General features: G+C 38.1%; 1 protein-coding gene across 3 annotated transcripts in view; it reads right to left on the minus strand.

Moving 5' to 3' along the window:
- Positions 1 to 13,805, minus strand: part of LOC148845987 (uncharacterized) — a 39,474-nt gene that overhangs the window by 20,424 nt on the left and 5,245 nt on the right. For 2 of the 3 annotated variants that reach the window (XM_088953433.1, XM_088953434.1), the window contains exons 3-5: positions 11,879 to 11,919; positions 11,671 to 11,752; positions 10,284 to 10,328 (exon numbers count right to left, since the gene is read on the minus strand). In XM_088953433.1, coding sequence (XP_088809559.1) covers positions 10,284 to 10,328; positions 11,671 to 11,752; positions 11,879 to 11,919 — 168 coding nt within the window. Of the gene's footprint in view, positions 1 to 286; positions 365 to 10,283; positions 10,329 to 11,670; positions 11,753 to 11,878; positions 11,920 to 13,805 lie in introns of those variants that run through there. The other variant, XM_088953435.1, reaches the window with a different exon arrangement.

Raw genomic sequence — 13,805 nt, forward strand, 5'->3', positions numbered from 1 at the left:
AAGCAAATATTAAGTGAGAGAGCCCAAGCGAATTGCTTTGTCCTTTACTGAACAAGTTATTAAGGAGGTTGTGAACACCTTAATGGCTGAAGCTGAAGTTGGGGGTTGGTAGAACGAGGAATATATTTAAGAGCTCATATTGGGGGGTCTAGACACTTGGTGTCTGTTGTATTTTCCACAATGTCTTTGAGGCGAAGATGATTTCGTCCTTTTCCTGTGATCACGCAAGGGATCACAAACAAATGGGAAAATTGAATGAAAATTCAGGACTATTGCATGTGTGTACCTTTGGAGTCGAAGATGATTTCCGTCCTTTTCCTCTTGCTTCTCTGCATTCTTTTAAAATTAATAAATTCTTCTAATGAGTTACTGATAAAAAAAAAAAGTATTTATTGTTAGATGAAACACCTCCAACTTGGGGGAGTAGGACCCAACCCAAATAGATTTGACCAGAAAATTCAAAGGATTTTGAGAAGATGGCATAAGAGCTTTGAAGAAAGAAGCGTAGAAGGACTGATCAAGGTTATTGATAATCCAAATTCCTCCTATCCAACACACAAAAATCTTAGCAAGCACCTTCAAGTAAATAAGAATATCAACAACCTCTAGCATCTTTTGATCTCCAAGGCCTCCCCTAAAACCAAAATCCCAGGTTAATGGCAAAACTAAATGATGAAATTGGAAGAATTTTTTATTTTATAAAATTGAATACAGCTATAGAAATCCGTCCATAAGTAAAGAATCTCCACACCATGGACTTTCCTAGAATTTAACAAAGTTGCATTTTTCCCTATTTATTCTAAGGGCTAAGGGCTTTTGTTTTACAAGATTTACTTGAGTTATTTTAATAAACTATTTAGATACTTCTTTTCAGAATATTTCCCATCATATAAGTTAACAAACAATTTTATATGGGTTAACTGACTCTTTTAAGTCAAACTCAATTATATCATCCTACACTTGTAGACTCAAGTAGTAAACTTCGTATAATAACATATAAAGTAGATGTGGATTGAGAAAGGGGTAATATTATCTTTCCATATAATTAAACATTTAGTCTATCTATAAAATCTTAGGGATGTAAATGGATCAGATCCAGTTAAATCTGCATCCAATCCAATTATTAAACCCTTGGATCTGAATCTGATTTGAGTCCGACATTTCGGATTTCAGATCGGATTTGTATTTAATCTGCATCCACAAAAAAAATATAAAAAATAATTATTTTTAATTTATACATGCACAAAAAATGTATATAAATATAAAATATTAAATTTATCATTTATAAACTTTATATATATATATATATTGTTAGAATCGACAACATAAGGGTAGCTTGGTCTTTTGTCATGTAATTAGTTGTGTGTCCCATACTTAATGAGGGACATAATTGTCTGTGACAGCAATTGGGTTTTGGTGACGAACCCTACTGTCCTACAGCTGTGTGTGTTTCAGCAACAGTTAATTATTTGTGGTGTGGTGTGCGGTGTGGTGAGTGCTGAACAGTGAAGGGTGGTCTTGGAAATTATATATATATATATTGTTAGAATCGACAACATAAGGGTAGCTTGGTCTTTTGTCATGTAATTAGTGTTGAATTGCCTATTTTGTCTTCGTTTAAGTTGTGTGTCCCATACTTAATGAGGGACATAATTGTCTGTGACAGCAATTGGGTTTTGGTGACGAACCCTACTGTCCTACAGCTGTGTGTGTTTCAGCAACAGTTAATTATTTGTGGTGTGGTGTGCGGTGTGGTGAGTGCTGAACAGTGAAGGGTGGTCTTGGTGATTCAAGTTTTCTTTTTTTAACAATGGCAACAATTGGAGAGAGTAATGATAATAAATCTGGTGTTACAATTTCCCCCGGTTACCTAAATGTACAGGACATCCATCAAATTAAATGGTGAGAATTATGTGCCATTGGCTAAGTCAGTGGAAGTGTTTTGAAGAGTCAAGAAGGTAAAACATGTGAAGGAGGAGAAACCCTCATCTGAATCTCTTTTTTTCTTCTGAAGAGTAAAGAAGAAAATTTTGTTAAATTAAAAGAAAAAGATACAACTTTAGTAGGTGTCAAGTTAACAACCGAACAACTGAAGCTATGAAAACATGTTTACATTACAAGCTGGGATCTCAAGAGCACCCCAGAAATTTTCTTCTAGGTCTACACTATCAAATTGCTCAAATTCTAGTAGAAACGAGACCCTGCTTGAAGCAAGCTTTCCTACTGAGGGCACCAAAGCTTCAATGCTTTTGGACTTGTCTTCGAACAGTTGTTTGTTTCTTTCCATCCATAAGGCCCCGCACACTGCAAAAAGGGATGCAGCTCTACAAAATTTTTGCTTTCTTGCATACTTTAAACCTTGGCCAAGCTGCGAATATCTCTGCAGGTGAGGAAGGCTGGAACACCGGCATGCTGAAAAGGAAGGAATAGAATTCCATATGAAATTTGCCACTTCACAAGAGAAGAACAAGTGCCATACTGATTCCTCTTCTTCTCTGCACAGGCAACAGTAACTGGCCATAGAGAAACCCCTTCTCTTCAGATGCTCTGTTGTTAGTATATTGTCTAGTGCTACCAGCCAAGCAAAGGTTTCCACTCTTGGTGGGACAGGGTTACCCATACTCCATCTACTTTATCCGCAGTTAATTCCTCCTTGATCAGAGATAAATACAAGGGTTTTACCAAAAACCTCCCATCCTCGCATTCCTTCCACCACAATCCATCACTAGAAGACAGAGATAACTTGGACTGTTCTAACTTATCCAACAACAGCATGCACTCCTCCACTTCTTGATCCAACAAAGGTCTTCTGAGGTTGGGAAACCACGCCAACTGATCGCCTCTCATCTCATAACATTGGGCAATCACCACTTGGTGCTCTGCTAATCTGTAGAGTCTTGGACAGATACCACACAGCTTCCCAACCCCACTCCAATCATCCTCCCAAAACCTCACCCTAGTCCCGCTCCCACCCTAAAGCTCACTAAACTCTTGAATTCCTGGTTGAATTTCATAATGCCTTTCCATACACACACTCCCTAAGAACTTAACACCTCTCTTGGCTCCCAACCCAGCCTTGCCACTACATATTTCCCTACTATCACCCTCCTCCAAAGAAAATCTCTTTCCCTTTCTAACCCAAACCACCACAACCGCTTCCCTAGCAAGGCTTTGTTAAAGATTTTTAATCATCTTATCCCCAGCATCCAACTCTTTCGGCCTACAGACCTTTTCCCATTTTACTAGGTGAAACTTCTCTGTCCCTCTTGCTCCTTCCCAAAAAAAAATCCCTCTGTAACTTTTCTATTTTGATAGCCACCTCATTTGGTATCTTTAACAGTGAAAAGTAATAGTTTGGTAGATTTGATAGCACACCTTTAATAACTGTGATTCTGCCAGAAGACCCAAGTAGGTAAAAGGTAGAGTCCCAATCTGACAGTCCAAGGCTACTGCAAACCTATCCAAATCCGATTGACCTAAATTTCCAACTCCAATTATATGGCTCTTTTCCATATTCACTTTCAGCCCTGACAACAGCTCAAACTTGGCTAATATAGCATTTAAGTTTAACACTGCTCCACATCAGTATCAAGAAATATCAGTGTATCATCTACGTATTGTAAATGGGAAATGCATGGGCCTTCCCTCCCCACCTTCAAACCAACCCTGTTGAACCCCTTTCAGTATTTGCAAGTTCAGCACTTCCATAACCAACACAAACAAAAGAGAGGAGATCGGATCCCCATGTCTCAGCCCCCAAGAGGCTTGGAAAAATTCCAGGACACTCCATTGAGCAGCACTGAAAAAGAAACAATTGATATACACCCAAACATCCACCCCTCCACTTTTCCCCAAAACCCATCATATTCTGAATCTCAAGGGTATAGTGAGTGGGAACAAGAGGATGCACAGATTATCACTTGGTTGAGGAATAGCATGGAGTCCAAAATTAGTGTGAATTTTATGTTCTTAGATACAGCCAAGGAGATTTGAGATCATGCTAAGAAACTCTATTCTGGCCAAGATAATACCACCAAAATATATCAACTTTATCAGGAGTACTTCAATATACAACAAGGAAATCAGAGCCTAGAGGAGTATTATGCTAGTATAAAAAAACCTCCAGAATGAGATTAATGTGTATCACCCCTTGACCTCAGATGTTAAAATTCAACAACAGTAACAGCTTGATGTGACAAGGTTTTTAGTGGACTGAAATCTGGATGTGAACCTATTAGGGCAACAATACTAGGCGGGATCTACTCTTCCTTCTCTTGAGGAGGTGTTTGCCCGACTCCGAAGAATTTCTATTGGAACATCGAAGAATTCTAGCCTCTAACAATCTGTTTTTGTGGTGGCAAGAGGGAGAGGTCATGGGAATAGAAATGGTGGAGGTGGACGTGGAATCCCAAGGAACCGAGGTGGTCCTATGATTAACCGTATCGGTGGACGAGGTGGAGGTCGAGATTCAAGGGAAGTCATGGTAGAGGACAGAGTAATTGTCCTAGGAAGTGCACATATTGTGGGTTAGAGGGGCACACTATCAACTTTTGTTATGATTTGCATGGCCCACCAATACTTGGGCTAATCATGTTGTGACTATTGTAGTGATTTAAAAGGTGCGCTAGGCACACAGGCGAGGCACATTTTGGGGTATGTGCCTCCCTAGGTCCTAGGCGCACCCTTTTCTAAAGGCGTACCAAGCGTGTGCTTGAAGCACCTTGCGCCTTAGCCCAGGCATGCGCTTTTTGCGAGTCTAACAGCGGGCTAGGGGGCGGCCCCCTGACCCCGACCACGCCGCTCGAGGCAAGCCCGAATAAGTCTATGTAAGGGTCTGAAATTCTTATTTCTCACATAAAAAGTAATGATTTTATATCTTTCATTGCCTTTTAAGAAGATATTTTATTGCAATGAATGAATGAACAACATTAGCAAATAGGGAGTTCTACTCCACTCCGGTTCGCTCACTTCGCTGAAAATTATAAAATCATTATTTTTTTACGTGAGAAATAAAAATTTCAGACCCCAACATAAACTTGTTCAGGCTTGCCTCGAGGAGCGTGGTACAAAGGCAACTCATAGAATCAAGAATGCAATATGTTTTACATCACATTAGCTACTTGAAGAAATGCAATTAAGGAAAATAAGAGATTGTAGGTTTTACATGCTTGAAAATGCTTTATATGTTTGCTTTTATTTTTAAATTTTCATTTGAATACGCTTTACATGTTATGTTTATGTATTTTAATTTTAGATAATAGGTTTTTTAAAACATTTATTTTAAATTTAAGTTTATATTTTTTATTAACATTATGTTCAATATTTTTTGAATTTTTTGCATTTTTTAAAATTTTTAGCTTTTTTTTTTGAATTTTCTGACTTTTTTTATCATTTAGCTTTTTTTTTTGTAATTTTCTGCCTTGCTTAAAAAGGCGTATGCCACGCCTTGCGCCTTGCGCTTTTAAAACACTGAACTAGTAGTGATGGTGCAATTAGTGAGAGCTAACAAACTAATCAAACACCTTCCACATCTACATGTGCTTCTGGGAAGGAAATAGTGAGTGTCTCACGTGATGAGTATGAAAATTTTCTTCAAGCTTCCTCTCAATAGAACATAGCTAGCTACCCTTGCTCACTCAAGTATGGCTTGTTTGGCATCCAAACCTTCACATTGGATTATTGATTTTGGAGCCTCCAATTATATGACTGGGACTCCAGGTGTGTTTTATTCTCTTTCCCAATCTTCCACATCCCAACATACCTAGCTAATGGTTCTACCTGTCCTATTTGTGGTGTTGGTAATGTTGGCATTACATCTTTATCTTTATCCTATTTTTATATCTACCCAAATTCTCATTTAACCAATGTGTGTGAGTAGATTGACTAAATCTCTTAATTGTTCCATCACCTTTACCCCTCTTTTGTGTGTTTTAGGTTCTCAAGACAGGGATGAAGATTGATGGATCATGAAGCTGGTGGATTGTATTATCTTGATGTTGGTGGTCCAAAAGTAGCACTTCAGTCTTCTCTCACTCATCTCCAATTGCACTCTAGGCTTGGCCATCCGTCTCTCAAAGCTCTTAAGTTACTTGTTTTGTCATTGAGTCATCTTTCTTCTTGGGATTGTGAGTCATGTCAATTTGAAAAAATATCATGGAGTATCCTTTAGTCCTAGGGTTGATAATCGGGTTCTAAGTCCTTTTTCTTTAGTTCATTCAAATGTTTAGGGTCCAAATAAAATTGTCGTACAATGATTACAATTATTTTGTAGTTTTTGTTGATGACTATTCAAGGATGGCATGGCTTTATCTTATGAAAGAAAGAAGTGAATTGTTATCTATTTTCCAAAAATTCCATGCTGAGATTCATACTCAATTTGGTGTTCATATTAAAATTCTCAATTCTGATAATGGGAAAGAATATTATTCAACACCATTTCAGCAATATTAAGAGCAACATGGTGTAATTCATCAAACTTCTTGTACTTACACACCGCAACAGAATGGCATGACTGAATGGAAGAACCAACATTTACTTGAAACTACTCGGTCCACTTGCACAATATGAATGTTCCCAAACGCTTTTGGAGTGATGTTGTACTGACATCATGTTTCCTCATTTAATCAAATGCCCATGTTTATCCTTGGAAGTTAGTCACCTTTCTCACTCTTGTTTCCTACTTTATCTCCTTTTCCCCTTACTACTAGAGTTTTCGGTTGTGTATCCCTTACTACTAGAGTTGTCGGTTGTGTATGTTTTGTTCATAATTTAGGCCTGGACTGAACAATTTAGATGCATGTGCTACAAAATATCTTTCTTGGTTATTCCAGAACCCAAAAAGGGTACAAGTGTTACAACCCCAGCTCCCATCGTTCCTTTGTGTGTCTAAATGTCACTTTCTTTGAATATGTTTCCTTCTTTACTAGTTTTGATGTTCCTCCCTCTCCTTCAATGTTCCCTCTTTATGTTCCAATTGAGGACCCCATTCCTACAATTCCCGTTTTGTCCAAGCCTTCATCTTCTCCAGTGTAGGTTGCTACTGAAAGCTAACCAATCACACAAGTGTATACTCACATACGGGCACCGGCTCCACCCCTAGTCTATTCCCCGTCGACAAATCCAACGATTGTGTCTTCCCATTACATTGCAGAAAGGTAAACATAATTGTACTTCTCATCCTATTTCCAATTATACTTTTTTTGCTCACCTTTCTGCTTCCCATCGACAATTTATCTCTTTTATCTTCTATTTCCATCCCTAAAAATGTCCAAGAAGCTATTACCTCCCAGGGTGGCATCAAGCAATAGAAGAGGAAATGTCTGCACTAGCACACAATCACACGTAGGAGCTTACCACTCTTCCTTCTGGTAAGAAGTTGGATGTAAGTGGGTGTATACTATGAAATATCTACCAAATGGCAATGTGGAAAGGTTGAAGGCTCAGTTAGTGGCAAAAGGTTACTCTAAGTTGTATGGAGTTGACTACACAGAAACTTTTTCTCCAATGTCAAATTAAGTACTGATGCGGGTGAAGAGTTAGAAGATCATGGGAGGTACAGAAGGTTGGTGGTTAAGTTGAACCGCCTGACTATTACTCAACCAGACATATCATTTGCAGTGAGTGTGGTGAGTCGGTTTATACAGCATCCTTGGGTTCCACACTAGGATGTAGTTCTAAGGATTGTCAGATATTTGAAGGGAGATCGAGGTTGTAGATTGTTATACAAGAATGGAGGAACTCTTGAGATAGAGAGGTATAAAGATGACAATTGGGTTGGCTTGGTTTCTGACAAGAGATCTGCTACAGGGTATTGTACCTTCCTTGGGGAAAATCTGGTGACTTGGAAGAGCAAGAAACAAACTATAGTAGCGAGAAGCAATGTTGAAGTTGAATACATAGCCATGGCACATACTACATGTGAACTGTGGCTGAAAAATCTTTTGCAGGAGATGGGATTCTCAATTGACAGGCCTATGAAGTTACATAGCGACAATCAAGTCGTAGTCCACATTTCCTCTAACCCAATTTTCCAAAAGAGAACAAAGCATTTGAAATAGACAACTCAACTCTAGAAGTTCAATTAGCACTTGTCATGTAATTAGAGTTGAATTGCCTATTTAGTCTTTGTTTAAGTTGCGTGCCCCATACTTAATGAGGGACATAATTGTCTTTGTATCTCAAATGCATAAACTATAAATAAGAGGTGAGTCAGCTGAGAGAGTGAGTTCTTTTCCCTCTAGTCGAACTCTATTTTTCTCTTCTCTTCTCTCTTCTTCTACTACACATATATATAAAATAATAACTTTTTATTGGACTCAAATTTTAATCAAATCAAATGGGGTTAAATCTGCATCCGATCCGATTATTAATTAGATGCAAGTTTTAACATCCAAATCCGAGATAACTTAGATTCACAGTCAAATCTGATATCGGACTTTTGGAGTCCGTTAACAGCCCTATTCAATATTAATAGAAACAATCAAGTGATATATGATATTTTTCACAAATCAAAACAGTTTCTACTTATAGCATAATTCCAATATTTAGAACATTGGTTGATACTAAAAAAAAAACAAATAGTTAAATGGCAACCACTACTTATTAAGCCATGGCACTAATGGAGCTGGATCCTAGGTCACATTTTTTAATACAACTTAGTGATTCACAATCACAACGCAGTAAGTATATATGTTAAGTTTAATAATAATAATAATAATAATAATAATAATAATAATAATAATAATAATAATAATAGGAATGCAAATCAGGGTACAATTAGGAGTTAGGACTGGAGACCAAGAGATAACTCAATGTTCCGGTACCTAGAGTTTCTAATTCATAACAAGTGAGGGGGAATGGCAATTTCTACCCTTCCTGGTGGATACCCGCCCCTACCCATCCCAACAGGGCAGGTTTTTTTGGTTGAAGGACAGGCTTTGGGATGGGGGCAGGTATTGGGATTCTACAACCTGTAATGGGTACAGGTAGGGTACAGTATTAGGCTAAACCAACCCTCCTCGACCTGCATATTGTTGGAAAGCATATGAATTTTATGTATTAGGTGTTGAATTTAATAATATTTTGAATTTTATGTGATGGATAATTGATAGCTCATATGTATTTTACATGTCTTAATCAAATAATTGGAAATTTTGTTGTTTGATCACATTATTTTACTTATTTATTGCTTACATATAAGAAGCAATAATAGAAAATTAGATGTGGGTTCTAAACCCAACCCACCCTACCCTTGAATGTAGGAAGGGTAGGGTCGGGGAGGATTTTGCATTTTCATGTGCGGGAAGGGTTTGGATTCTCAAAATCCAACCAGTCTTGGTTTTGGGGCAGGTACAGATTGGGAGGTTTAGGAAGGCAGGTGGGGTCTAGAATTTACAAAACCCTCCCCGAACCCACCCTGTTTCCATCCCTACAAGGGAGAGATTGAGGAGGATGTTGCCCATAGAATTGGAGTAGAACATGCAAAACAGAGGATGCATCTGAAGTCTTTGAGATGGGCAAATACCACTTAGATTAAAAGGAAACTTGTACGAAACAGTTGTAAGGCCAGCAATGCTTTATGGAGCAAAGTGTTGGACAGTCAAGGAACTGCAAATTCAAAAAAGGAATGTGGCAGAGATGTGTATGCTGAGATAGATCATAGATGAGTGGAAAAACTATAAAAATAGGATCATAAATGAAGTCATACAAAATAACCTAGGAGTAGCTCCAACAGGTGATAAAATGAGAGAAAATAGACTAAGATTGTTTGGTCATGTGCATATAAGACCACCTACAGTACCTCTAAGAATAAGTGATCTGTTATATAAGTTGAAGGGGCCAGAAGGGCTAGGGGCAGACCAAAAAGAACATGGGTTGAAGTAGAAAGAAATGATTTAAGTGCTCATTTTTAACAATGGATATGGCACTAAACAGAACAGAATGACAAGCAGGATTTACGTAGTTGACCCTGTATAGTTGGGAATATAGACTTTCTTACATGCATCAAATAATGGTCATAAGAGGACAACGGAATGCTACTTGATCTCAAATATACCAAAATACTTCCTCCACATTGACAAGTTAATAGAACATGAACAGAACTCTAGTATGTAAACCTTCAAATGGAAGTATATATTCACCAATGTCATAACCCGGCTAGCAATTTTTGTTTAAATAATTCAACATGAAAATGGAAACTTTCAAAAATCAGTGCCAATACAGATTCAGAAGATACATGAATATGAGCAATATATATCATGGTAAAAAGGAACCTATTGAAGTACCTTAATACTGGCAGAATCAGATTTGACCACTTGCCGATTAAGCATCTGCAATGAACAGAATCATCATCTCTAGATTCCTACCAGAGATATTCCTTACATATCAACAGAAAAACAGAACTAAACAAATGCAACCCACCAGAAAGGTTCATATATCTGCAATAATAAATATCACCACTGCATGGGATGAAACCAGAAGTACAGGTTAAATAAGTTTGATTAATTTAGCATGGTGAAGGGGAGTCTCTCTAAAACAAGGTGAAGGTGAAGGTAAGTAAGGGTTATGAAGTCTATATGGATTGAGGCAGATACAAGTACTGGGACCTGAGGCCGATATGAGGAATCAAACTTTACAAGTCTAAAAAAGCATAGATTAGGGACTTCAGGGATACAAGCAACGGCCCTTGGTTAGGGAACCAAAAATAATAGTAATGAAGATTAAATGTAATAGCAAACTACATCTGCCAGCAAGCAGGTTTCAACAATCAGTACTTGCCCTGGAAATCAAATTCATATTTCTTCTTTTCTATATATATATATATATATATATATATATTTTTTTTTTTTTTTTTTTTGGGGGGGGGGGGGGGGGTGTATATTATGATGCATATGGTAAATTCCTAATTGCTAAATGTAAGGACCATACCCAGTCTACCCCTCCCAAGATGCTAGATAGCTAGGACCAACATTGGGTACCGGTAATAGCCTTTTTTTATCAGCAATAAAGATTGACTCATTAATTAAAAATATATTGGATTAAGTACAAATCTGATAACCCTAATGTCATCCCCAAGAAATACAACCAGAATTACAAAGAGGCCCAATATGCTGCCTTGGCAGTCTTGCAGCCCCTTGTGCTGATCTTTCCACACCCCTGAAGATATGTTTAAGGGTCCATGGGATATGTCTGTTAAATCTTGCCCAAGAAACTACTTTTGAGTCCCCTTTCACTTCCACTTGTCGAAAACCCAATTGCTTTGCCAACTGGAGCCCCTGCAGTAAAGCCAGTAACTCCGCCTTTGTTGAATTTGTAATGCCAATTGGCCCTGACTATAGAGCCAATATCTTACATTCTGCATTCCTGATTGCTCCACCGATTCCTGCCACCTTTTAGTAATGCATATAGTTTACTCATCACCAAAATTCACAAACAAGCATGTCACATTCCTGAATTAGCAAAAAATTATTTACCACTATTCACCAAAAAATACCATAAATTAGTTATGGTGAAGCCCATTCATCTTTCCTTTCTTATCCAGAATATAATTGTCAGTTTCTCAAGCATAATATTTACTTAAGCCAATGCTACATCTATAAGCCACATTTCAGGTGCACATAACATAATTAATAGTGTTTACTTTATAAATATTTTCATTCATATTAGCACAACCTTCTGATCACCAGATGGAACATCCAAATGATAGTGACATCCTCGAGGTTGGAGTTCACCAGCAAACTGAACTTCATTGTTCCTAACAGAAGAAAGAGAGAACAAATAAAAAATGTTCTAGGTTACTCCAAGTAGCTTAACTAATATGAGTGCAACAAAAACCTTGTGAAAGCATGATATAAAATAAAAGAAATATATGCAGGACTACCTTTCATTACAATGTGGGCATTCAAAGGCCATCAGCACAATCTGCAAGCAAAAGAGAAGAAAATAGAAGGAGAAAGAGAAAGGTTTCACAGAATTAGAGGGAGAAATATTTTTTTGAAGATAAATAAAAAATAAAATTCATTAAGGAGAAAAGAGATACAAAAGAATCAGATAGCAATCCAACAGTTTCCATCCAATTGCAGAACAAAGTTATTCCTTGATTCTCTTTGTTCATAAGAACTCTTCTATTTCGCTCTTTCCAAATCTCACAGCAGATAGCAAAAGGTACGCAGCTCCACATAATCTTTGCTTTCTTACAACCAATCATCACTGGTCATTTTTCAAAAACCTCCTTGGGTGACTGAGGTTCCCATCCCCCCATTTTGAAGAGTCAAAAGAATCATATACAGCTTACATGCATGCAGTCAGCCATCAAATGCATAACATATTCAGCATGACTTTCACAAAGGCATCTATTTGCCAAGTTAAAGCCTCTTTTCTTCAAATGGTCTTGAGTAAGAATGCTGTCCATTGCCACCAGCCAGCCATGCAAATGCCTCAACTCTAGGAGGAATTGGATTGCCCCACACACCTCTCAAATGATCTTTCTACTTGACTCCAAGACAAAATTTTGTAGAAGGATTTGACTGTAAATCTGCCATTTTTACTCCTTTTCCACCATCTTGCATCTGGGTTTTCTGGGTGAATCACCACATCCTGTAATCTGGACAGCAGCCTAACACAATCTTCAACTTCTCTGTTGAGATAGCGACACCAGCACACCTTCCCCTGCCTCTACTCAAAACATTGAACTACTGTGATATCCTCCCTGCTAAGCCTATATAATCTTGGGCATATATCACATACTATTCCCACACCTAACAACTCATCCTCCCAAAATTTGATGCTCAACCCATCCCCCACCGTCCAAGAGACACAAGAACTAACTGCAGATTGAAACTTCATGATCCCTTCCAAACACTCACCCCAAAGATGTATTGACCTCCCTCAGATCCCACCCAAGATTCACCACCCCATACTTACAAGCAATAGCCCTCCTCCATAAAGCCTCACTTTGCCATCCAAACCTCCAAATCCATTTTCTCAATTGTGCTTGATTAAAAGTTCTCACCCTCCTAGTTCCCAAGCCCCATCTTTCTTTGCCCTACACACTGACTCCCATCTTACCAAATGAAACTTCTTTTGAGCCACTTTAACATTCCATAAAAATTCCCTCTGAAGCCTTCTCAATTTCCTGACTCACCACAGGTAGCACTTCTAGCAATGACAAATAACATATAGGAAGGTTTGAAAGAACACTTATTATAATTGTAATCTTCCTCCCAAAAGACAAATACTTTCCCTTCCATTCAGCTAATCTCTGTTCAATTCTATCTAGTACTGGCTACCATGTAAAGAAGGCAGATCGCTGCACATTCTTCAAGGATTTCTTAGAGCACATCTCCCACCCCAATCATGACACTTTTGCTTAAATTGATCTTCAAACCAGATAGCACTTCAAACCCTTTAAGAATCCCCCCTCAACTTCAACACTTGCTCAGATGAAACATCCACAAAGATAAATGTATCATCTGCACATTGTAAATGAGATATTATCAACCCCTTGAGGACCTAAAAAACTCAGTAGAAACCCCATTAACTAATACCGAGAATAACACCAAGGAAATACTTGCAAACACCCAAGTCCTCCACTTCTCACCAAAACCCATTAAGCCCATCACTTCTTCTAGAAATCCCCACTCCACGTGATTAAGCTTTTTCCATATCAATTTTGCATATCACCCCTGGCAATTGGCAAACCACTTCCAATTCTGGCATCCACACATTCACTAGCAATCACCACCCCATCCAAAATTTGCCTGCCTTGAATAAAGGCCATTTGTGTTAGACCCACCACCATCTGCATC

The sequence above is a fragment of the Nelumbo lutea genome, chromosome 7, assembly GCF_056320005.1.
Source record: "Nelumbo lutea isolate HS-2025 chromosome 7, American lotus-T2T, whole genome shotgun sequence".
Lineage (NCBI taxonomy): Eukaryota > Viridiplantae > Streptophyta > Magnoliopsida > Proteales > Nelumbonaceae > Nelumbo > Nelumbo lutea.